Below are 24,981 nucleotides of genomic sequence, written 5' to 3'. Positions count from 1 at the left end.
AAAGTAATCTGAAAAACAATCTGCTCTTCTGAATACTAATTCATAGATGTAGGTTTTTATCTTTCACATTGCATTTTTAGCATCGTCTTAATTCCCATATCTATCAAGTCTCCAAGAGCAACAAACCTTATCCTTTATAAAGTCCATATCACTTGCCATGTAATTTATTAAATATTCTACCGCCTTTATTCTTGTCGCACAAAACGATCATATATTTTTCCTTATTTGCGCTTTGATCACTTAACTGCCTGAATAACGGTGGAAATCATCGACTGCCATCAAATGTTAAAGGTCAGTAGGAGCAAACTCTTAGAAAAGTTAATCTCTCTAATACCATTCTCTTAATATAGTCTCATGATCGTCTGGCTGCATCTGTACCTTAATTGCTATCGGCAAATTTGTGTGCAAAATCTCAAGAAATATCCTCCCTTTGAGTACGATCTTTCTTTCAAATTTTATTCTCATAACTTTATTACTGTACAAGTCCTACCATGTTTAACTATCATTGTCATTATTTTAGTACTTTATCTACTTTAGGTGGTTGTCTTACAATAGTAATCGTTATTGTAAGCTTAGATTCGTAATAATACTGTGGTATGTTGTATGTACAATCTGGTCGTTATCTTACTACATAAATAGTCACGCATGTTTCTAGTAAAGCAAATGAGTCTAATGTTTAACACTCGATATCTATGTATTATCATTTAATATCATCCAAAACTGATGTATGGAAGCGCATATGGTATATACGGATGAGTTCGTAATGCAACTATAACTGTATATGTTGACTTTATTGTCAACGCGTTTTGCCAACTTCATTTACAATGAAACATAACATAATCCATAGCATTTGTCCAACAATAGAAGTCGACATATTCCGTTAGTAAGTAAGAAAGTCGACATACATATGATAACATGTAGTGTTATAACAAGTCGACAAGCCTACAGTATCTCATCATCAAAATATATGACATACGCTTCCATAACATTGTCAGTATCTTTACATAAATTTGGTTTGTATTATTGAACCTTTGTGATTCTTTCAAAGAACTTCAAATCAGTCTTTATATTTTAAATGTCGTCTAATAATGTAAATATACAAAATTTTCAACTCGAGATTTTATAAAGTAATTGACTACGAATATTTCTCGGTATATTTAAATGTTGGCTTTTCAGCGTTCAAGGAATATACTTATTTATGTAGGATCTTTACTGTACTTTAACGAGCTTTTAAAATGCATTTGAATCATCGTTCGTCAGTATACAAACCGAACGTATAACAACAGTTTATGAAACAGTATGCTAAACCAATTACGAAAAGTTCAGTATAATTACCCATTTCCTGTAGAGCCGCTTCGAAATTTTCCGCCCTATCCAGCTGCCATTTTCCTCCAAGTTCGCTAATTATTTTATCCAAAACGTCTGACATTTTCGAGACTTTCCTAAAGAAATTTTCCCTATTATGTGACAAATTATTTTTGGTAATTCCTAGAAATCTCCAATATGTTGTGTGAGTATCTTATATAGAGAAAGCATCACCGTGTGATGATCTTGCTAATAATAAAATGCAGTTAGAGGCAAAAGTAGTATTGATTCTGTAAACTGTAAAATTTATTATTTCTTCATTAGAAGTTGTTTATTATTCTACCTCATCACAAGCGTTCTTTTATTGCCTTGCTTACTTCGGCAATGTGTTCGCACTTTATATAGAAAACGCTGTTAGGTGAAACATAATTATATATCTTAATTGTATATCTTTTATTGAAATCCAATGTTATTAATCAAATATTGCAGAAAAACTGAATTTTGTGGACATGTTAATGTTCTAGTTGCAAGGTTGTTATTATGTTAACATTGTCTGTTGTGTATTAAAACTCCAGATTTCATCGAAAAACAATATATGTAAATACTGAAAGTTAAGTAATACATTTATTTTATTTCATTTTTTTCCACAAAGTGAAATCGAATGAACTAATCATTTTGCCGACTGTGAACAATCTACAGCTATATTGCTTTTGCGTGTATAGACACTATGCATTAAAGTATGTATGCATTAAGAAGTCGACGCACCCAATTATTCTCATTTTTCAATTTTAATAGGTTTCTTCTGCAACCAGCCTGAATGTTTTACTTCCTTCCTAGTGTGGATGTTTTAATCCTTCATCCACAATCCAATCTAGATAGGGATGAATCATTTCTGATTTTTTATTGGTCATGCTGATATTGCAAGCACTACGTATTCCGGTTAGTGCCGTTGTTAGAGTACTCATTCCTTACCATAGCGTTTCGTGTATGATAACCGGCCTGAGCACTTGTGAGTTTAGTCTGTGGTCAACAAGCCGTACAAGTGAGATTACTCCGGGTACTCCGGTTTCCCCCACAGAGCACGCTCACACTCCCGCATAACATCGTGCCAACGAGAGTAATTATTATAAAATAAAATATAACGTGTCTCACCATTGTACTGAAATAAATATGTTTCAAGAAAACACTTAGTAAGTTCTGTTTACTGGTATATAGGTACATGGAAAAATACTTGAAATCAATTTGTGGGAACATAACCTATTTTCGACATTGTGTGGTTTGACGTATATCTTAAAGCGCAAAAATACAATTAAAAAATAGAAATTCTCATTAAACCTACTGTTAGCACTTAAAACTTAAAACACTTGAATAATCAAATTATTCTTGTTTGTGCATTTCTGCAAAAACAAGTTCAAACAAACTGAACAACTTTTACATTTAATTAAACATTTCTCTCATCGCGGAATCGAGAATTTCCGCCTAATCTAACTGCCATTTTCAATAAGCTTTTCCTTCGCTTCACCCCAAAGTTCGGCCATTGGAATTGCACTTTTTCTCGTCTCTAAATTTCTTGTAAATGTGGCATCGAGTTTTGAGCTTGCGACACAGAACATATGTTATCACATCAAGTTATTGGTTCTCCGAGATGCAATAGTGAGTTGATTATGCCTTGTCGAGGCTTTTCTCAAGCTATAACTAGGCCTTATTCAAACGAGTTCATACTGTTGTTGCTGTTGTTGTTGTTGTTGTTGTTGTTGTTTTTGTTTTTAATTTATATGGTTGAAGTAGAGTAAATGATATTTTTGATTAGTGTACTTAAATCAAAATTCTAATCGATTCTTATCAATTATTGAAAAAACTATATGGAAGATAATAGACCAACAAAAACTAATAACATCTTTTTTATTTTGTTGACATACATTTTTGTCATTTACTTGTAGAAAACGTATTCTTTTTAATTGAGTATAATTCTATATATATATATACAAACTTGTCTTGTTTACCAACTTTGAGGGGGATTGTTAACTTTTAAGGTCTTAAAAACATGTAGTGTTACATTTTCATAAAGAGCTTTCTAGCCGAATGTTTTGAATGAAGTTTGTCCTACCGACAGATCACTATTCCATTATGTTCTTTACAACATATTGTTTCAGATGTCTACGTAATATGAGACGATGACTTGAACAATATTTTATGAATGCATGACTTAATATCTACGAAATTACGCCGTGTTTTAATATCAATTAATGGTCAAATAATAACACAATACTATGATTACGGACGTGTTTGACCAAATACGTTTATTTTAACATAATTACTATCGTCGCCATGACATCCCTTTGACACCAAATTGTCAATGTAACGCCGATTTCGTACTACTTATCAACAATGCGATTGGGTGTACATTGTGTGAGGCCCTGTTACATAGATTCATGGAAGGCGGTTTAGTCTTTTCAGACAGTTGGCAGCTGCCATATTTCATTTATGGATTTACATAATGTCAGACAATTTCAATGACTTGGTGGAATGCCTTTATGAAAGATAAAATTTAATTGTAAAATCATGGGACAAAAGAGGTAAGACATATGGCTTCAATTTGCATTCATATTTAGAGAGCCAAGAAAAGACTTAATTGTAACTGAACATATTATCTGTTACAAAAATGAACACTAAAATGGGGATGTTATCTGTCCTTTGCAGTCTGCAAAGGCCATTTATCAAAGAAGAAAAAACTGATGACTAAGTCCTTAAGTTTGAAACCTTTGTGTAACTTTGCAATGGTAAAACAGTTACTAGTTATATCATACTAAATAGGTGTGTTTACAAAAGCATTTACAATATTATTGTGTCGAAAATACTTTGATGAAAAGGACTTTGTGGTTTTGTAAGTATGGAATGGCTGTGAGATACAATGTACGGCTACTTGTGGTCAACTACTATTCCTGATTGTGTAACCTGATCCCCTGTTTTACGTTCAAACCATGAGCACGTTACAGCTTCATGTTTAAATATGTTTTAAATTGCAGGTAGATCTGGTTGGTCACAAACTTGTTCGGATCTTTTTTGGCAATGCATTAACCTTGCTGTATGAAATCCACAGATTATGCACTTTTTGCCACAAGACTGATGACTGCTGAGGTAACATCACTTATGTCAGCGTTTGTTTCAGTTCATAGGTTTATAAATTTCTCATAGAAACCCCTAGCACAGTTGACATCTTCCATCTCTTACTGGTATGGAGCCATACATGTTATGGTATGTATGCGCAAGAAGCACACTTTCATTGAGGGAAATTATTAGCATTTGGGATTTTGTAAAGCATTGTACCTTTACAATTCCATAAAGATTGTGCGCTGAGTCACTTTCATGTTGTTGTTTTATGTCACTCCTACAAGAACGTTAAAAGTCCAATCTCGGTGAGATCTTGATAGCAAGAACGTAGAGTCATCTGAGTCCAGGTTCAGTTGGGGAAACCTCGAAGAATGGAATTTTGAATTTCAAAATGCCTTAAAATTACAGACGCACAGGTATTAGGATGACAGAGAGTCAACTTGAAAATTCTGACACAGACTATCAGATTATGCTTGTTTTGAGTGGGACTTATTGATATTGTTTTTTTATAGAAAAAATACAGCGACGGGTTTGGGACTCAAAAGTGCCTTTTTAGCAGGAAATGTATTACATTGCACTATTTATCGCAAATAATCACTATTTAATGCAATTATCTTCTCCGGTTGATCGAAATAAGCCATTTCCTGATTTCCACAATTTTGCCTATTTCTTTAAACTGAGTCGTCTGCATTCTTTTGACTGAAGATTTGAAGAGAGTTGAAAACCCTAAAATAATGGTATTTTGGCCAAAAACGCCTTACAATTGCAGACACAGAGGTGCTTGCATCATAAAAAGTTTATATATGGAGGGCAAATCGATAGTGTTTGTCACAAAAATGCAGTACAGGTCTACCTGACTGTTATTCTAAAATCAAAGCAGCGAGAGTTTTTGATTTGGTGATCATTTGCATCTGACCTGAATTTTGTAATAAAAATATCCGTCATATTTTGGAAGTATCGGGAAGGCAGGTGCACAAATTCACTTGGTTTTTTAGTGTTATGGATTATACATTTTAGTATAAAATGTGAAGGGAAAAGCACTTCATTAACAATATTGTAGTGCATTAAGATATAAAAGGGGAATAAATCGCAGCCTGTAAATGTTGTTTAAATTGACATGATCCGTAATCGATGTCGTCAGGTCTAAATCCTTTGTGTCTACATATTCGCGGCTGTTATCCTTAAAACAAAGCACTTAAATGCGTGTGATATAAAATAACAAAATGTGCGATGCAGATGGAGCTAAACAATAAAACACATATTTGCAAGATTGTACGAGTGGATGATGTATATATGTGAGTCAATACATATTGTAACTACTTCTTACCGTACGTATTATTGCTTTTATATCACGCATCATTCACAACTTCACTGGGGTCCTGGTTAGTCAAACGAAAAACGAATTTATGACGACAGCTGGTCAAGCATTGCTGTTGATAGTGTCATGGTTTTTCGACGAATTTGGCGCTGCTGAATGATCATCTTTGTAAAGAAAAATGGTAAGATTAATGTTTTCTGTCCTATATTCCTTAATTATCATAAAACTAATGCAAGTGCGTCGTAAGAAAATGTTTCACTTCAATACACATTGGACAGTTCTCAAGTATTTTGCTTAATATGAACAAAACTACCCAAATTCATATTTTTTCATGGTTTTATTATTTGCATGCAACGCAAACGTTACATAATTCTTTTAAGCGTGTATGGTGTATTGTTGTTCTCTGTAGATCCATAACAGGCATTTGATTACATATTTGCATTTATTTACCATTTTGAAGAAAATCATGTATTATAAATTTTCAAGAATGTCATGGATTTTTTTCTATTGTCATGGATTGTATGCCGATGGTGAACAAATTACCATGGATATAATGACGACATTTATCGTTTCATGATCAAAAGGTAAAATTCAAATATTGCCACAAAATCTTCATTTCTGTGTTATTAGCCGTTCGGCACGTTGCGTCCAGTCACCCAAAACGTAAAATAAGCATTTTTGTCACCGGTAAAGAAAACACAATTAAACCTAGGACATACAATATAACTGGTAATGATATTTGTGGGGATGAAAGTAGGATATCTATAGATGATAGCACTGTAAAGATTCAAGAACAAAAAGACGAGCACAACAAACGGGCTAAAACTGTACATATGTCAAGTGATTTATATGCCAAGTACATAATAATAATAATAATAATAATAATAATAATAATAATAATAATAATAATAATAATAATAATAATAATAATAATACAAATAATAATAATAATAATAATAATAATAATAATAATAATAATAATAATAATAATAATAATGATTGTCAAATCCTTTTACAGAAACCATGCGTTTGATAAAAGCAGACGAAAACCGAAGCGGAAGTCTGGTAAAGTTCCCACAGTTGCCGATCCTGCCAAAGGAACTAAGCCGATCCGAGAACACCATCGACTTGATCATCTAAAATTTTACCACACATTAGATACGGACTGGATAGTATCTAAATCACACAACGTATGACCACTTAACGTCAATATTATATATAACCATCCAATATGTACTTTTCTGTGAACATTCACAATCATGATATAAATATCATTTTCTAAATGTGTAATAATTAATGGATGTATTTGCTTATCGTTAATAATTCGTCATTGTCCCTGAATGTGATAAACATGCAAATACAAACATTACAATGAAATAACTTGTTTATTTAACCAATTGAACAACAAAGGCATATATTATATGGCAAGAAACAAAAATATACATCTATCAATTCGTAAGCTTTTCTTAAAGCTATAGATATCAAATGATTTAAAAGCAAGAGGGAACATGTCAACGCGCGTCTGTTTGAGTGTTCTACGGGGCATAACTTTATTATTATTAGACCTTATTATGAATGAGTGTATTTATCGGGTAAATTGTTTGAACCAGATTTCACATGAATATTTTGTGAGTAATGGTCATAGTTAGTCTTTGTACAAATTTGTAAGTTGAAAGAAGGGCATAACTCAAAAATAATTTTAAGCCAGAAATATGCAACATGCTATATATAACAATATCTCTCTTTTTTTAAAAAAAACCCCAGACGATCTTATTACGGCTTTCTAAAACGATACATACATTAACAGTAAATGTGAACATAAAGGGACGCGCAGCTCTAAACAAACAAGTTTACAAATTAATACATGAACATTATTTTTCAAAATAATGTCAACAGCACTGTCTAACACTTTTTTTAAATTTCAAAAAGTATGTATGCTTTCTTAAACATGTATTTATAACAGAAAAACTGTTTGTCAATATTGTGTATCGAACACAAAAGGTATCATACATGAATCTACTGACTAGGGCATGGAAACTGCAAAACACTTCACTTGTAACGTTCATTTATCTTGGCTGATGGCTTGTTTAGCAACAAGACATTTTCCCCTGTGTCGGAAGAGTGATGACAGCCACGGAAAAGCCTTTCCACGGGCGCACACATTGACCTTTTCCCCATGCTTGCCGGCAATGTGGTCTTTCAAGGTTACACGCGATGCCAATCGTTTGCCACACATATCACAAGTGAAAACTTTGCCTTTTTGACATGTAGACTGGTGTTTTCTAAGACTTGGCTTGTAATAGAATCGTTTATCACAACGACTGCATGTGAACGCCTTTAGATCCATATGTTTGTTTACATGACCGTGATAATGGACTTTGTTTGTGTAGTCTTTGTTGCACGATGAGCAGTGATATTTCTGAGCATCAGAAGAGTGCACACACCGTATATGTGTGTTCAATGACTTTCTGCTACAATACGCCCTGGAATACACCACACACATAAAACGTGACCCGTGATGCACGCTTCGAGTGTGTTCACGCAGATCATAACTATTGGCATAGCTTTTTCTGCACGAACTACACTCGAATCTGACCTTTTGGTGAACTGCTCGCCTATGCCTGCTTAGGTTTCCAGAGCTGTAAGTTTTGTAGTTACAGTCCTTACAGCTATAGACTTTCTTTTGGGGGTTGTTGTTGTCGTCGTTATGCCCATCGTACTCACTGTTAACCTCCACGTTGAATGATATGTCATTTTCTTTGAAAAAGGATGACTCTTCCTCGAAAGACACGTCCATTGCCTTTGGCAAGAATCCTTGACCCTGTCGACATATATGCATGACATTATTAAATGGGTCGTCTGCAAATCCATGACATTATCAGAAATTCATTGGTTGTACATGTATTATATTTTTATACACTTACAGTGCTTAAATCATTTACGATTTTTTTAAATCGATAAGTTATCGAAAGAAGTGATTACATAAATATAATTTTATATATAATGCATACTAAACAATTGAGATAAATGAGTGATAGCTTTTTATTTTTTACATATACTACTAACTTAACAAATTATGAAAATATGAAATTCTTTACAAACAAGACGTGCCTTTTATGATGTTAGACGTAATTGCAATCGAAAATAAAACTTACCGTGTAATTACAGTCCTCTTTACGTGAATTTTAACAAGTCTATCTAGCATGTGTATTGTTTTGTGTATACAAATCTCCAATAATCCATGACAATATCAACAGCAATGCTTGACCAGCTGTCGTCATCAATTCGTTTTTCGTTTGACTAACCAGGACCCCAGTGAACTTACTTTTTGCAATATCAATTGACGAATTGTTACTGAATATTACTTAATGTTTGCAGCTTTCACGGACCAATCGTCTTTACAACATCTTTCGTAGCAATAAAATAAACCATCACACATTTGTTTCATTAAAGCCACACTTGCAAATAACGAACATCAACAGTTCTAACACATATTCCATGTTCAGTATTGACGTCACTTCAATTAATGTTATCTTATCTCGCAATCACATCTTCAATTATTTGCGTCATCAATATTAGTCGCGACACCTTCTGTAACATTCCCCAAGTATATGCGCACTTATAGTGCTTTGATTCAAATTCTTGATATGTTTGCACCCAAGCGTCTATAATTACGAACGCACAGAACACCAACCTTATATTAAACTATTTTGTTTGTTTTCATAGGTTTTACTCTCTCATTTATATAAGATACATACCAGGTAAAATTAAAGAGAGAAATTTTTTTATCTTCATTTGACGTCTGTGGAAAGGAACGGCATATATATGTAGAGTCTTGTACCCTAAGTCAAACAATATCGCTCTTATCCCTTCAGAATGCAGCATGGAATAAATACAACGTCAAAACGCCAATCGTTTCATGCAAATTAAAATTAAAAAAAAATCTACTGAAACGATGAGGGAAATGTATATGCATGTATTATTAAAATGATGTATGCCGTATATATAAGCTTTGCACTGCATAACTTTGCATTCTGTGTTTTAAAATAGCACATACTACTTTGAAGTAGTGCTGTACATGGGTACATATCTAAACTACTGAAAGCATCTCATATCTGCCAGAAAACATGTTATTTTGTGTTTGAATGAAATACATGAATATGTATTCTTTGTACTTCTGCAAGTGCATTCTACTTTTCTTTAGAGACCGTAGCCCCCTTCTTCACCATCAATATTTTCAAAACTTTCATTATTCATGTACAAATAAAAAAGCTTAATTTCTTATCTTTGTAAACATATTTCATTTCATGAATGAGAAATGAACAGTTAAAACTAATTTTAATTTAACCATTAACTCTACTTCAAAAATGATTTGTGCAAAAACTCACTTATTTTTTCATAATTATAATAGCATTGATTAAATTGTTGATATCTTGGTCATACTGGATTAGAACGTGTATTATTTGTCCATATTGACAGATTTATAGCAGATGTATCAATATTAAGGTTCATTTAAGCCATCGTGACTACGGCCTAGACACAAAATGCCCATTTTCCATTAAAAGTGTATTATGAATTGAGCAACATTTCAAAGATGATAGCAATGTCTTTTTTTCTAAGCATACGTCATAGGGTCTTTTTAGCATTCATGTTATTGTAAAATGTATAGAAGTGTGCATACTTACAGATCAAAGTATGTCTCGTAGAAACATAACATTGAAAGCATCAACAATTATGTGGATAACTCGGTGAAAATAAATAACGGTTCGTGATTTCTTAAATGCATTGTATATAACTAAATAGCAAATTAAAGTGACACTCTTATTCAAAATCAATACATACACACATACACATGTATAACAAACATCAATTTTGAGTGATAAACCTTTAACTACTTACTTAATAATGCATTAATGGAAAATATTAATTACTGATAACAAGATTGTAACCTTGTATTAAATAGCAGAAAGCACAAAAATATTAAATGATTGGCGAATGCAAACAGATTAATTGTGGTCTACTATACTCTTATAAGGCAGAAATACCCTGTTTTATGTTAATCGTTTAAATTAAACTCGGTATCCTCCATGGGAACCGTTGTTTTCGACATTTATACATTTCATTTGGAAAATTAAAACAGAATTATTATTTGTGGTAAATCTTATTTGGGAGTAAGAGTGCATCTTTAAGGTAATGTTCTTAATGTGTGTTAAATGTAATTTATGCAGGCTTAAGCATACTTTAACATTGATGCAACACTAGTACACTCGGAAGCCATGACATTTTCTTTGACATATGTCAATGACCAAGTCCTTTTTTATTTTTAGTATCCAGTTTGTTGAGTGAATGTAACAGAAAGTGGGATAGGAGGCGGCGAATATTCTGGCTGGCTGGTGCACGAGGGTGGTGGAGAAGTGTTGCTGTACGACTGTTGTCCGAACATGGGTCCTTACGGCGCGCTGGGTAACTATTGTCCAAGTCGTTGTGAGTTGCTGGCGAGAGGAGGAGGTGGATACTCTGGCTGGTTGGTGAATACGATTTGTCGGGTCTGGTAGCTGTATCCTTGTTGTATGTTCGGTAGTCTGTACAGCGGGCTGTGATATGTGTACGACTGGTGCTTGCCTTCCTAAAGGAATAAACAGAGCGTCATGACTTTCTTCCTGTCATGTATATAAGTGAATTATCAGATATTTGATGCAAGAAAATGGTCCGAAGACATTTAATTTACACTGCAAATTATTAATTTCATGACGAGTATTTTCCTTTTTACTCGTACATGTCCATATGAAAATTGTATTTCCAAATATATCAACCTAGTTTTTTGAAATTTGGATTTTCGATTGTCCGGTTATCACAGTGGTTAGCGCACTCGCTTCTCACCAAGGCGTCGAGAGTTCGACTTCCGGCCTAGACGCTTGTGAGGTTTGTTGTTGGTCAGCAAGTTTGACAAGTTAGTTTCTTCCAAGAATTCCGATTTCACCAACAAGAGAAAAAAATACTCGCGTATCATCGTGCCAACGAGATTAATACATACCAATAGTCATTTGTTTCAAAAAATAAATGTAAAATAAGTAAGTTTAAACTAAATTAAAAAGAAATTAGTTGAAAGCGGATCATTGCGTCTATTTGAGATTAGAAATTAATGATTGAATCATTCAAAGATGTAATGGTTACCATGGCTTGGATGTATGACTCCTTCTTGTGAACGTTTGAAGCATTGAAAACAGACGGTCACAATTATGGAGAAAATGACTGGAATTACCATTCCCAAGATTAAATCGATATGACCGCTAGACGAACTTTCTTTGACAGCGATATGATTAGTCGAACTTTCGACAGCGATTTGACTAGTTGAACTTTCGACAGCGATTTGACTGGCCGAACTTTCGACAGCGATTTGACTAGCCGAACTTTCGACAGCGATTTGACTAGTCGAACTTTCGAAAAGTAAATTTAAAAAACTTAGTTTAGACAGTCTTACCAGCATCGTTTATACTCAGAACTGTACTTGTCAGTGAAACAAAAGTAGTAGTAAGGTCAATCGTCTTCTGGGCACCTGACAAAGCCAAGCACTGAAATATTTAATTGAATAATTAACTTTCGATAGTGGAAGAAATAATGATACAATGTATATTCTTTTGCATTTGTGTCAAACATATCCGTAACGGTCCGCGTAATAAAAATATTAACATTAGCGTTGGCATCAGCCTGTTTTGGCTGATTCATCCAAATACTTTTTAAAGTATTAATTACTGGTGGGAGGACATTTGGGGGGGGGGGATAAAATGGTTTGAAACTAAAGTACAAGATATTTATGAGGAGGTATGCTATTGCCGAATATTTGCGAGTGCGTAGTTGGCTGTTCAATGTCTGACATTGGTAGAACATGGTGAAGAAAACTGTAAAGTAGAAACACCAAAAACGTAAGTTTACTTATTGTGTTTTTGATAAACGGCGTTGTCTTTTTTTAAATTTATTGCGGAATTTAAGGTTTAAAAACACACTAGTCTTTACATACAAATGGAAAACAAAGTTATAGCACTTTTGTCTACTTTCAAAACACTATCACATTTTATTAATATCGATGTTAAAATTACCTTTCGAATAGAGTGTTGATATCACCGCTATCATGCACATCCTTAAAGTGACACTCTTGTTCAAAATCAATACATACACAAGTATAACAAACATCAATTTTGACTTCTTAAACCTTTAACTACTTACTGAATGATGCATTTATGGAAAATATCAATTACTGATAACAAGATTGTGACCGTGTATTAAAAAGCACAAAGTGCAAAAACAGAAAATGATTGGCGAACGCTAAAAGATTTACTTTAGTCTACTATAGTCTCATAAGGTAGAAATACCGTGTTCTATACTCATTTGTTTTTACGAAGCTTTACCATGATCATTGGCACAATATACGGGTGCTCAATCAACTTGTTTTTGACAAAAAGAAATAAAAGTAATCCGTTTGATAAATTGAATAACGATCATTGCTAATATAACAAAAAGAAAATATTCGATATCGCGAAAGAAAGGTGGCGAACCGCGCAGCGAAAGTATAATGATCATGGACACAAGCCAGATTCTTACATTGCATGAAAAGGCTCGTCTAAAATATCCTACAGTCAGTTGATAATGCCACGTAAAAAATCAATAAGAAGATAATAACCGTTAATGCATTGGACAGAAAGAAGAGCAAAACAAGCTTTTTGCATTCAATGCACATAAACTTCACATTAATCTAAAACTGTTCTGCTACCCGACATATATATATATATATATATATATATATATATAGCAGTGTCAGGATAGATATAATTTATTCATCTCAGAATAGAAAAGAAGTTCGTTTTCGCGGTCACGTGACAAACTGACTGTAGACAAAACATGTCATTAATAATGCAACTCAAAAACTTACGCAATCAAAATAGATAAGACATATTAATAAATTGTGTATAATATGATATGGCTAAACAACATAATTAACATAAATTTGACATGTTAGAAATAATAAATAAACAGTTATTGCCATTATTTTTAACACATAATTTTTGAATGCAATCTTAGCATACAAAACAAATGTGAGAAACAGTTACATTTTGTTATATAATGTAGTACTTGACATGTATGGTTTGTTTTGCTTTGTTTTATACGATTTTAAACCTAGAGAAATTTCTCTGACAAAATACAAAGTATTTGTATAAAAAATAACAAAATAAACCAAGGAACGTAACCTAAAAATTCAAGTGAAACTCTTTATAATTAAAAAATAATTTTATGAATTGTTAGGCATATTTTTATTGTTACTAAAAATATTATCTAAAGGAGCTCTAAGAGCATTTATTGATTGAAATGGTATCTACCTATATATGGTTGAATCAAATCAATATCGCTTGAACAAAAAACGATTGCATATATTAGAAAATTTGTGAATGCTGGTAAACATCTTAAGTTGTATTAGAAGAATGACTAAATAGTTTCTACACAAGACACGTTCAAGTATAAAGTATGTAAATAGAGTATCATTTTACGGTTATTACAAAAAAAACAACATTTCTATTGAGTTATAATAAATACATAAGAAATAGTATATACATGTTTACGTTTATGTCTACCACACCACCTTATCTGTTAATAACAAAACTCGCAAGAATTAGTTGAATTGTTACTAAAATAAAAATAAGCATAACTAAACTGTTAAAACAATAATATTGAATTATTTGCTAACTATCACTCTGTCTTACATATACTGACCAAAAATAAACCTAAAAATGTTTTTTCAAAGCAACTGATTTAATCATTGAAACTCATTTATAATACGTCGTCTTAAAATGTGAATGTTTTCATATATCATGGAAACATAAATTGAAATATGATACGAAAAACGAATGGCGACAAGATTTATAATGAATATGAACGCATGCGAACAAAATAAGTTCCCTTTGTTATTGCATACTTCATACACTTTCATTGCCTCGGTCAAGGTATTTTGCATATAGACATTATATCAAAGTTAAGATAAAGTTTTATGGACATGATTGAAAATGTAATGTTTTGCTAGAATATACACCAGGCAATATGCTATAGCTTTGTGCAAAATAGTAATGACTTTATAAGAATCACTAGGAGTTGGAGGGTGCCACTGACAATTCTTTTAAACTGACAAAACTTATTTTCAATGTTTTCTGCCTAAATATAATTGTATAGTTGTACCTATGTTATAAAAGTTGTAAGCACAAGTGTGGCACGACAGTTTTATTTAGCATATGGTGTTTCACTATCTAATAATTTTGTGGCTACTGACTCTACACACAATGCCCAATGTCCATGAAAAGTGTATCATAAATTTAACAACATTATGAATATGACAGTACTGCCATCAGTTATACGTCAAAAAGTCTTCTTTGCATAGAGCAGTGTGTTATTCATATCCTGTTGAATGCATATGGGTGTGTGAACTTACTTTTTGCATAAATATTACAGTCAAAACAAAACATAGCAACGACAATATTGACAATTTTTCCGAAAATCACATGCATTGTATTATACTAAATTGCAATTTTAAATGTTCTAAACATAATTTCTACAGCTTAAAGCTTTCTTAAACATATGTTAAACGAATAAACATTGGAAAAAAGTGCATATGTTATATTGCTATATATTATAAAACAAAACAAAAATCTCTTAAAATACAGGAGTTTATTTTGCAACATAAGTTGCTTAATTAAAAGCATTTGTTCGCGCGATATTGAATAAACTTTTGTCCAGTTCGTTGAATGAATGTTACAGGAGGTGGGGTTGGTGGCGGCGACTATTCTGGCTGACTGGTGTACGAGGGAGGTGGAGTTGAAGGCGGCAAATATTCTGACTGGTTGGTGTACAATGTTTGTGGGGAAGGGTGTCTGAAAGAATGTTCTCCATACATAGGTCCGTACGGCGAGCTTGGATTAACTGTTGTCCAAGTCGTTGTGGGCTGCTGGCGAGAGGAGGAGTAGGATACTCTAGCTGGTTGGTGAAGGCGAGTGATGGGGTCGCGTAGCTCTATCCTTCTTGTCTGTTCAGTAGTCTGTTCGGCGCACTGTGACATGTGTACGACTGCTGCTTGCTGACCTACCACTGATTGTCATATTTAAAGATTGTCTTGATTTTCTTCTCTTAATATATGGAATTGTTTTATCAAGTATTTCTAAAATGGAAAAGGTTTACTTTTTTCCGTTAAAATTACTTTTCATTTCAAAATTTGAAAATGTCCGATATGCGCAGTGATAAGCGCATTCGCATTTCATCAAAGCACCCAAGGTTCTTTTACGAAATAGGCGCCCGAGTTTGGTTGTAGCTTGCCAATCCGGACAAGTAGGTTTAAATCGTGTACTCAACCACAACACGAAAACCAAAGTCACTCTTAAAATCGTGCCAACGAAAGTTATTCATATACAGTTGTAGTTATCGTTTAACAATCGTTATAAAATAAAGTAACTGATTCGAATCAGTATACGATGAAATGGTTACCATTGATTGGATGTATGACTCCTCTTTGTGTAAGTTTTTTGAAGCAGACCATCATCGCAATACTCATTAAAAAGAAAACTCCAAAACAAATTCCTATGATGGCACCGAACGGAAGGCCGTTGTCGCTGCAAAATTGTTGTAATTGTTGGGTCAAGATGATTACGTTACAAGATTCGACTACGTATGATATATCGTGTTATATCATATTTTCTGACGAATAGTGTCCCTATATATTCATATAAATAAATTCAGATTATATTGTTTTCATTTTTCAAACATAGTTATCTATTTAAAATTTGAAATGTCACACTGCAAGTAATATGGGAAAAAATAGGAATACATAGTTATGAAAATAAAATATGCATAAGTTTGTTTTGGGACTAGCTTGTTTTGTGTTGTTTCTGGAGACAGACAAAAACAACAAAACATGCAAACAAAAACTTATTTTAACTAAGGCTGCTTTTATATAAAAAAAGAGTTTTTTTCCGGAATATACTTTTAAATAAAATAGTGTCACTAGAAGTGTTGTTAGACAGTCTTACCAGCATTGATCATTTTCACAACAGTACTGGTGATCGAAACACGAATAGTCGTGAGGCCAGTCGACTCTCGGGCACTTTAAAAAGCCAAACACTAAAACATTTAATAAAATTATCTATTTTAGATTTTTCCTATAGGAAACAATGATATTTCCGCATTTGTTAAGACATATTGGACATTGGCATCAGATAGTTTTGGCTAATTGATCCAAACACGTTAACTGCTGAACTAAAAGAGATGATAGAAAGTACAAGAGATTTATGCTGCGATCTTTTATTGTTAAATATTTGCGAGACTTTCACACGATTTTGCTGTCAAATGTTTAAAAAAAGATTGACCGAAAATAGTGAGAACTGTAAAATATGAATACCTAAAAAAACTATTGCTAAATATAAGATTTAAAAAAAAACACACCAGTCTATAGATGTAAATGGGGGAACAAGGTTATAGCACAAGGTTAATACACAATAAAATTATAATATAATCGATTATAAAATTACCTTTCGAAAGGAGTGTTGCTACCACCGCTAAAATTAACATCCTTATAATATATTATATAATGTTTGAATCCAAGCTTAACTTCACTAGGGTGTGCGTTGTCTACAAAATGCAAGTTTTGAACAGGCTCTATATTTAATCGTATAGATCTGATTACATAATAGAATCAGCTCTGCAAATTGATTTTCGGCAAGAGATACAAGTACGTAATCAAACTGTTAACACAATTGTTGAAACGATAATTGTAAATATAAGACAAAATTGCGGAAGTACATGGAGAACTGTGCATTCTCCAAAACAATGGTCTAGAACTCGATTAAAGCCGAATTGGTACAATGCATGAAAGGGCTAGTTGAAAAACATCAGTCGGTCAGTTGGTGGTGGTACATAAACACTCGAGATGAAGAAAGTTACGGAAGTGTCATTTTGAGGGAAATGGTTTAAAATGAAGCTATTTACGGATGCTGGGCAATGATCTATCTGCTTTCAGCCCGTTAAAATTTTGTAAGCAGCTGTACGTACCCATAGGAAAAACAAAACTTTGAGTATATCATTCTTATCTCTTTTTTTAAATTTCGATGGCCTCATAAAAAATAATGTCAGAAAAAGATTTATCTGACCTCATGAATTCATCATACGTTTAACATCTCAACACCTCCTGATTCAACTAAATGTCTGTATCAGATTTCTTATATCCTTAATTCGTTGATTGATCTGTTCCTAAGGCTTACAGCTAAGATATGGATTGAAATGGTATCTACCCTTACATGGTTAAATCAAGTCGATGTCACTTCAACAAAATAAAATTGCATATGTTACACATTTTGTGAATGCTGGTTAACATCTTAAGTAAAATAATGTGTAAATAGTTTCTACACAAGACACGTTCATGTCAGCAGTTTGTTAATACAGTGTCGTTTTACGGTTATTACAAAAACACCATTTCTATTGAGCTATAATAAATACATAAGAAATAGTATATACATGTTTACGTTTATGTCTACTACACCGCCTTATCTGTTAATGTATTCTAAAGTATTGCCAAAATAACGACAGGCTTGGTAAAACCTTAAAAAAAATGTTTTATTTAAGATGAGAGTTTTGTCCATTCAACCATCCTAAAGTCGTAAATAAAAACAATCCAGGCAGGTTAAAGGAAAAATTGTATTTAGTGTTAATACAATTTAAATGGAAAGTATTAATTTATCAGTCTCGTTATGTGCGGCTCTTTCATATAGAGCATTTATTGATATAGTAAAACATGTTATAACTCAAACTGAGTGAAAGTTATCCTCGGGTCCCGATTGCAGACTTTTAGGTTAGGTTACTTATGCATTATGGGTTGACGATTTACTGCAATGAAACCTACCATTGGTGGCGTACGGCCTAGTATGTTGATTTTATTCGATGGTGTTATCAAACATTCAACAAGTGATGTACGATTATTTCACAGGTGTAGTCTCATCAAAGTTCGTCAATAAATGCAGTGGCCGGAATTAGCGCAACCTCAAAATCACTGCACTGGTAACATGTTTGTAAGGCTTATTCAAATTCTAAAAACTAGCAAAATAATAGTTTGGGGTTGTTCCAGCAAAAGTCCACCTTCATTGACTGTAAATGTCAGGCTTGCCGCCTTAAATGATATAAAAATTTACAATGCAAACAGGTATTTCTTGGAGTTCAACCGAGTTGAAGGTATATATAGGATTTGGTTGTTTGATGATTTTATACAATGTCATGGCAAAAACGTCAGCATTTTGATAATTGATTTTCTAAAAGAAACCTGAAGGCCGTGTCTATAAGGATACATGTTTACAATTTCCAATGGGCAGTAATCTATGGGTAGCTGTTTAGATTGTAAGAAAAGTGAATACTTTTTAATATCCTGTTTCTTCCTGCTTTTCTTGGACATGTTGTACAGGAGCCGTTTTGGTGTCTTTAATTAACTAAACAAATATAAATATTATAAAATATGTTTACATAAAAAATGTTAGCCAGATGCTTATAAGGAGGGAAAACAGTGTGCTTAAAAAAATGCTAAATAATCACACGCACATATGTCGTAATTTTAAAGGAAATGAAACAGACGGAATACGTCTCGGTCATACTGCAGTCCCGAGCTTAATACAGAGGAAGGCAATTACGCACCGATTTATATCCACCGTACGTGATTATGACATTTTCCACATTATCTCATTAACGGTCACGCAAAAATTAAGTGTGAATGACTTATTGGCTGCTTTTCGGCTAGTGGCGGGAAAAATGGTTTATTGAATCTTAAACACGTTTCTGACAACATGGCGATCTCTTGATTTAATAAGTTTTACCCCAGTATATAAACTCATCCCTGTTTTAAGAGCGTTTATATCCATGTTTATCCCCATTCGAATTATGATAAAATATTAATTTACTTTTAAATCTATTCAGCTGCGTCATTGAGTTCCTGCATCAAAACTATTCGTCTTGTATAAGTTTTGCGCGTGTGCAAACCAAAAATTTAGATTCTTACGATCGTTGACTAAGTACGTAAGTGAAAGGAAGAGAGATTCGAAGATCATCTGTACGTCTTTGGTTTATGTGAACGTGTCCAAGACCCATATCAGATAATATCCTGAAGCAGAGTTTAAGACGCATGACTTAGTCAGGACCAAGACCCAAAATGAAAACAATATGTTTATTTTTAGATCGTACCGTCTACAGCGTCGATGGCTAATATTGTGTGATATGTAATACGAGTTTTTTCAAAAACTTTGTATTTTCGAATCATTAAAGAACATAAAATACGTGAAATAGTTTATTAATAGCACCATTTGTGCATGGAAGGATCGTTTTGAAGGAATGCAAAACAATGTCATTTGCTCCTGTCCACAAACTTTAAGAACAACCCTCGAACACAATATTTCTGCTAACATTGGTTTGCAAAATTTATTTCTGTTTTACAAATACAGGCAATAAATGTGTTTTGGGAAAACAACAGATTTAATCAAAATCATACATAACAAGTCGTCTTTAAATGTGAACATACACATATATCATGGTAACATATATCGCAATACGATTTGAATTGCGACAAGATTAATAATGAATATGAACGCATGCGAACAAAATAAGTTCCCTTTGTTATTGCATACTTCATACACTTTCATTGCCTCGGTCAAGGTATTTTGCATATAGACCTTATATCAAATTAAGATATAATAAGTTTTATGGACATGATTGAAAATGTAATGTTTTGCTAGAATATACACCAGGCAATATGCTATAGCTTTGTGCACAATAGTAATAACTTTATAAGAATCACTATGAGGTGGTCGGACCTACTGACTCTTCTTTCAAACTGACAAAACTTGTTTCCAATATGTTCTGCCTGACTATAAATGGTATAGATAAACCTATGTTATAAAGGTTGTAAGAACAAGTATGGCACGACAGTTGTATTTAGCATATGGTGTTTCATTATCTTTGAATGGAGCGGCTACTGACTCTACACACAATGCCTAATATCCATGAAAAAAGACAATGAATTGAGCAACATTTTGCATACGACAGTGTTGCCGTCAAGTTTGCATCATAGAATCTTCTTTGCATAGCACAGTGTGTAATTCAAATCCTGTAAAATGTATATGAGTGTGTAATCTTACAGTCAAAACGAAACCTAGCAACGATAATATTGACAATTATTTCGTAAATTCGGTGAAAATTTATATTGAATTCAAATTCAATAAAATTCAAATCCGTGAATTTCAATCACATGCATTTTATTATACTAAATTCCAATTTTAAATAATGTTCTAAAAATTATTACTACAGCATTAAGCTTACTATAACATTTGTTAAACGAATTAACATTGGAAAAAGTGTATTTGGGTGGAGAGGGTATGTTATATGGCTATATATAATAAAACAAAACAATACACTTAATAAATACATTAGTTGATTATGTAATGTAATTTGGCTAATTAAGAACGTGTGCTTGCGCAAAGGTTCAATATTTAACTAGTGTCCAGTTCGTCGAGTGAATGTAACAGGAGGTGGGGTTGGAGGCGGCGAATATTCTTGTTGGCTGGTATACGAGGGTGGAGGGGAATGGTTGCTGTACGAATCGTATCCGTACATAGGTAGGTCTGGTTCGCTGGTTGTCCAAGTCGTTGTGGGTTGCTGGCGCGATGAGGAGTACGACACTCTGGTTGGTTGGTGAAGTCGCGTGATGGGATCGGGTAACTCTATCCTTGTTGTCTGTTCAGAAGTCCGTTCGGCGCGAGGTGATATGTGTACGACTGCTGGTTCCTGACCTACATCTGAAAATCATTTGTAAAGAGTGTCTCGATTTTCTTCTCTTCATATATGAAAGTGTCGATCAAATATTTCTAACACGGAAATGGTCTTAAATCATGCACCTAACTTTGTCATTACTTTACTTTATAACCTTCTTCTGTGAAAATAATTTTTCATTTCCAAATTAAAAACTGTCCAGTAAGCGCAGTGATTAGCGCTTTCGCATGCCACCAAGGCGTCCTGGGTACTATCCCCGGAATGAGCGCCCGAGTTTTATTGGTGGTCACCAAACTTGACAAGTAGATTTATTCAGTGTACTCCAGTTTCAACCACAACACAAATACACTCTACTGTCTTTAAATCGCGCCAATGAGAACGTATAATATAGTGTGGTTGTAACTTGTTTCACAATCGTTATGAAATAAATAAATTTAAATTAAACAGAAAGAAAGTCATCCAAAAGGGAAAGTCTTTTAGAACATAGTAATGAATACGCTTACTTCAAGAATTGAATCAGTTAAGGATGAAATGGTTACCATTGCTTGGACGAATGACTCCTCTTTGTGCATGTTTTATGAAGCAGCAGAACATCACAATACAGACAAAAGCGAACACTCCGAATGAAATTCCCACCATTGCACCGAACGAAATATGGTCGCTGCAAAATTGTTGTAATTTAAGTAACACGTGGATTTTTGTGTCTAGATGGCTATGTAACATGATCCAACATAAACGTTATATTACATAATATAATTCTAGATTGAAATGTATTGAAAGTATTGCTGAAAAAGAAATTAACAGTGTTTATAACATTGTTTTTATGCACATGTTTGTTCTATGACTTATGTTTTGTGTTTTTGGAGACAAAAACAACGTCAAAAACACACAGATACAACTTGCTTTAAATAAAGCTGTTTTATCCAAAGAGTTCTGCCGGAATGTATGTCTTAACAAAATAGTCCGAGCAGAAGAGAACTTCACCCCTGTTAGACAGACTTACCAGCATTGTTCATCTTTACAGCATTGTTCAACTTCACAACAGTACTCGTCATTGAAACAAACATAGTCGTAAGGCCAGTCGACTTTCGGGCACCTTACAAAGCCAAGCGCTAAAACATTTAATTAAATAATCTATTTTAATTTTTGATGATAACTTCCGCATTTGTTTAGACATATCCGAAACGCTTTAAGTAAAAAACATATTAACATAAAGATTTACAATAGACAGTTTCGGCTAACTGTTCCAAATAAGTTAATTGGTGAAAGGGATGACATATATGGGAAGGATAGAAAAAAAACAGATTTATAATGAGATATTTTTTGTTAAATATTTGCGAAACATGTACACTGTTTTGCTTCAATCAAAATGATTGACAGAACATAGTGAAACAACTGTAAAATATGAACACCAAAAACGTAATTCCTTAATATAAGGTTTTTTAAACACACCAATCTAAAAATGTAAATGGAAAGAACAAAGTTATAGCACTATAACATTAATACACATAAAAATGTACAATTATCAATGATAAAAATACCTTTCGGAAGGAGTGTTGCTATCACCGCTAAAACTAATATCCTTATATCAAACATATTCCGTATTATTGGAATCGAAGATAAACAAGTAAAACAAATTTAGGTAAGATTGAAATTTGGCTTTATTTGCAAATAAAAAAGTCGTATAGAAATCTTTACATAATAGAATCAGCTTTGCAAATTGATCTTTGGCACGATATACAAGTACGCAATCAACCTATTTACTAATTCCTTTTACAAAGTAATTAAGGTGGCATACTTGTAGAAAAGATCAATGTAAATATAGGACAAAATCACGGAAGTACGTGGAGAACTGTGCATTCTACAAGAACAAATGGTCTTGAACTCGATTACAAGCCGGATTGGTACAATGAATGAAAGGGCTCGTTGAAAAAACAACAGTTGGTCAGTTGATAATGTTACCCATACACTCAAGATGAAGAAAATTACGGAAGAATCAACGCGAAGGAAAAGGAAGAAGGTTAAAAAAGAAGCCATAGAAACTTGGCAATAAATGTATCTACTTTGGCCAGTTAAAATTATGTTAGTAGTTTTACGTACCCATATGAAAAACGAAACTCTGAATATATCAAACTTATCTCACTTTTTCAAATTTCGATGACGTCAGAACTAAATAATATCAGATGTAAATTTATCCCACCTTATGAATTCACCATAACTTTAACATCTTAACAACTCTTGATTAAGCTAAATGACTGTATCGGAATTCTTATATCATTTATTTGTTGGTTGACTCTGTTTCTTAGGTACAACGACGAAGTGTGATGTTGGTACTCAAGCCGGTTTAATTCCCACTGTTCGGTGACGACAGTTTTATTTGTTAAATTAGGTTACATGGCTCTAGTTGCATTATGTGTTGACGAGTAATTACAATGGAGCCTACCGTTGTGTGCCACCCGTTACTTGTATGTTGGCGATAGAAATGATGGTGTTATTAAACAATCGTGTAAGATTTTATCACGGGTCACTGTAGAGTACAGATTGACTATAAATGCAGTAGTCAAAATTAGCACAAGCCATGGAAGAACTGTACTGGTTAACAGTTTGCAAGTCTTATTCAAACCCTTATTTTATATAGCACTTGTTCCGTATTATAGAAGCGTCGCAGGCTAATTATAACATATTTAAACTCCATTGTTAAATTAGGGATTGTTAAATGTCATACTTTTTCTTGATTTTTTTTAATGGCAGAATATACACTAAAAATTACATTTCTACCAGTTTTTTATATATATATATATTATTATTATTTATTTATTTTTTTTTTGGGGGGGGGGGAATTGTTGAATTTTAGGAAAATGTATAATTTTAACTTAAGATGATTCTGTAACATTGTTCCTTCAGGACTGGTTACGATTTGAAGGTCGTGAAGTTATGTAATTGTTCGTGTTTGTTTAACCAACACTCCAATTTCGATTACTTTTCATGTTGGGACTGCCACCTTGAGACTCGATATCAAATCTATATCAAATACAAAAAAGTATCTCTGGGAGCTTACCGCGTTGAAGGTGTCTATACTAAACGATTGTTTGTTAGTTATGTACGACCTGGAAAAATCTACGCATTTTTGATGAATGAATTCTTTAGGTGTAAATGTGTATGCGTGTGCGCGTTCGCATGCGTGTGTGTATGTGATCTTGTCCGTTTGTGTAGCGGTTTTGATAGCGTGTGATTAAGTACCCCTAATCGTTAATCAAAACAATGAACTCCTCTTTCGCTGACTTTTCTTGAAAGACAGTAAGCCCAACATTTATCAGTACAACTATTTTGACGAATGTTTTGTTAATCTTTGCTGCATTCTAATGTTGTATTTTTTCGTTTATTGTTTGTTATGCCGAAACATTGTGACTCTAAACGGG

The 24,981-nt window shown here is 33.2% G+C and overlaps 3 protein-coding genes across 3 annotated transcripts in view; all 3 read right to left on the bottom strand.

The window, feature by feature from the left end:
- The window catches only part of LOC128232172 (cellular retinoic acid-binding protein 2-like), a 53,936-nt gene extending 52,437 nt beyond the window's left edge, over positions 1–1,499 (bottom strand). Inside the window, exon 1 of the mRNA XM_052945578.1 lies at positions 1,336–1,499. Within this exon, the coding sequence (XP_052801538.1) occupies positions 1,336–1,429 (94 nt within the window). The 5' untranslated portion in view covers positions 1,430–1,499. The remainder of the gene's footprint in view (positions 1–1,335) is intronic.
- A 6,297-nt stretch (positions 1,500–7,796) lies between these two features.
- On the bottom strand, positions 7,797–15,830 carry LOC128230835 (oocyte zinc finger protein XlCOF6-like). The gene is made up of 3 exons (XM_052943279.1): positions 15,577–15,830; positions 11,161–11,360; positions 7,797–8,593 (listed from the first exon to the last, which is right to left on the bottom strand). The coding sequence occupies exons 1-3, from the start codon at positions 15,828–15,830 to the stop codon at positions 7,797–7,799; spliced, it is 1,251 nt and encodes a 416-aa protein (XP_052799239.1).
- Positions 15,831–21,286: 5,456 nt separating this feature from the next.
- On the bottom strand, positions 21,287–23,220 carry LOC128230834 (uncharacterized). The gene is made up of 4 exons (XM_052943278.1): positions 23,104–23,220; positions 22,566–22,674; positions 22,102–22,223; positions 21,287–21,588 (listed from the first exon to the last, which is right to left on the bottom strand). The coding sequence occupies exons 1-4, from the start codon at positions 23,156–23,158 to the stop codon at positions 21,287–21,289; spliced, it is 588 nt and encodes a 195-aa protein (XP_052799238.1). The 5' UTR covers positions 23,159–23,220.
- Positions 23,221–24,981: the final 1,761 nt, after the last annotated feature.

Source organism: Mya arenaria, chromosome 4 (genome assembly GCF_026914265.1).
Source record: "Mya arenaria isolate MELC-2E11 chromosome 4, ASM2691426v1".
Taxonomy (NCBI): Eukaryota; Metazoa; Mollusca; class Bivalvia; order Myida; family Myidae; genus Mya; species Mya arenaria.
Note: the sequence above shows the minus strand (reverse complement) of the source record. Positions and strands in the feature narration are given on the sequence as shown.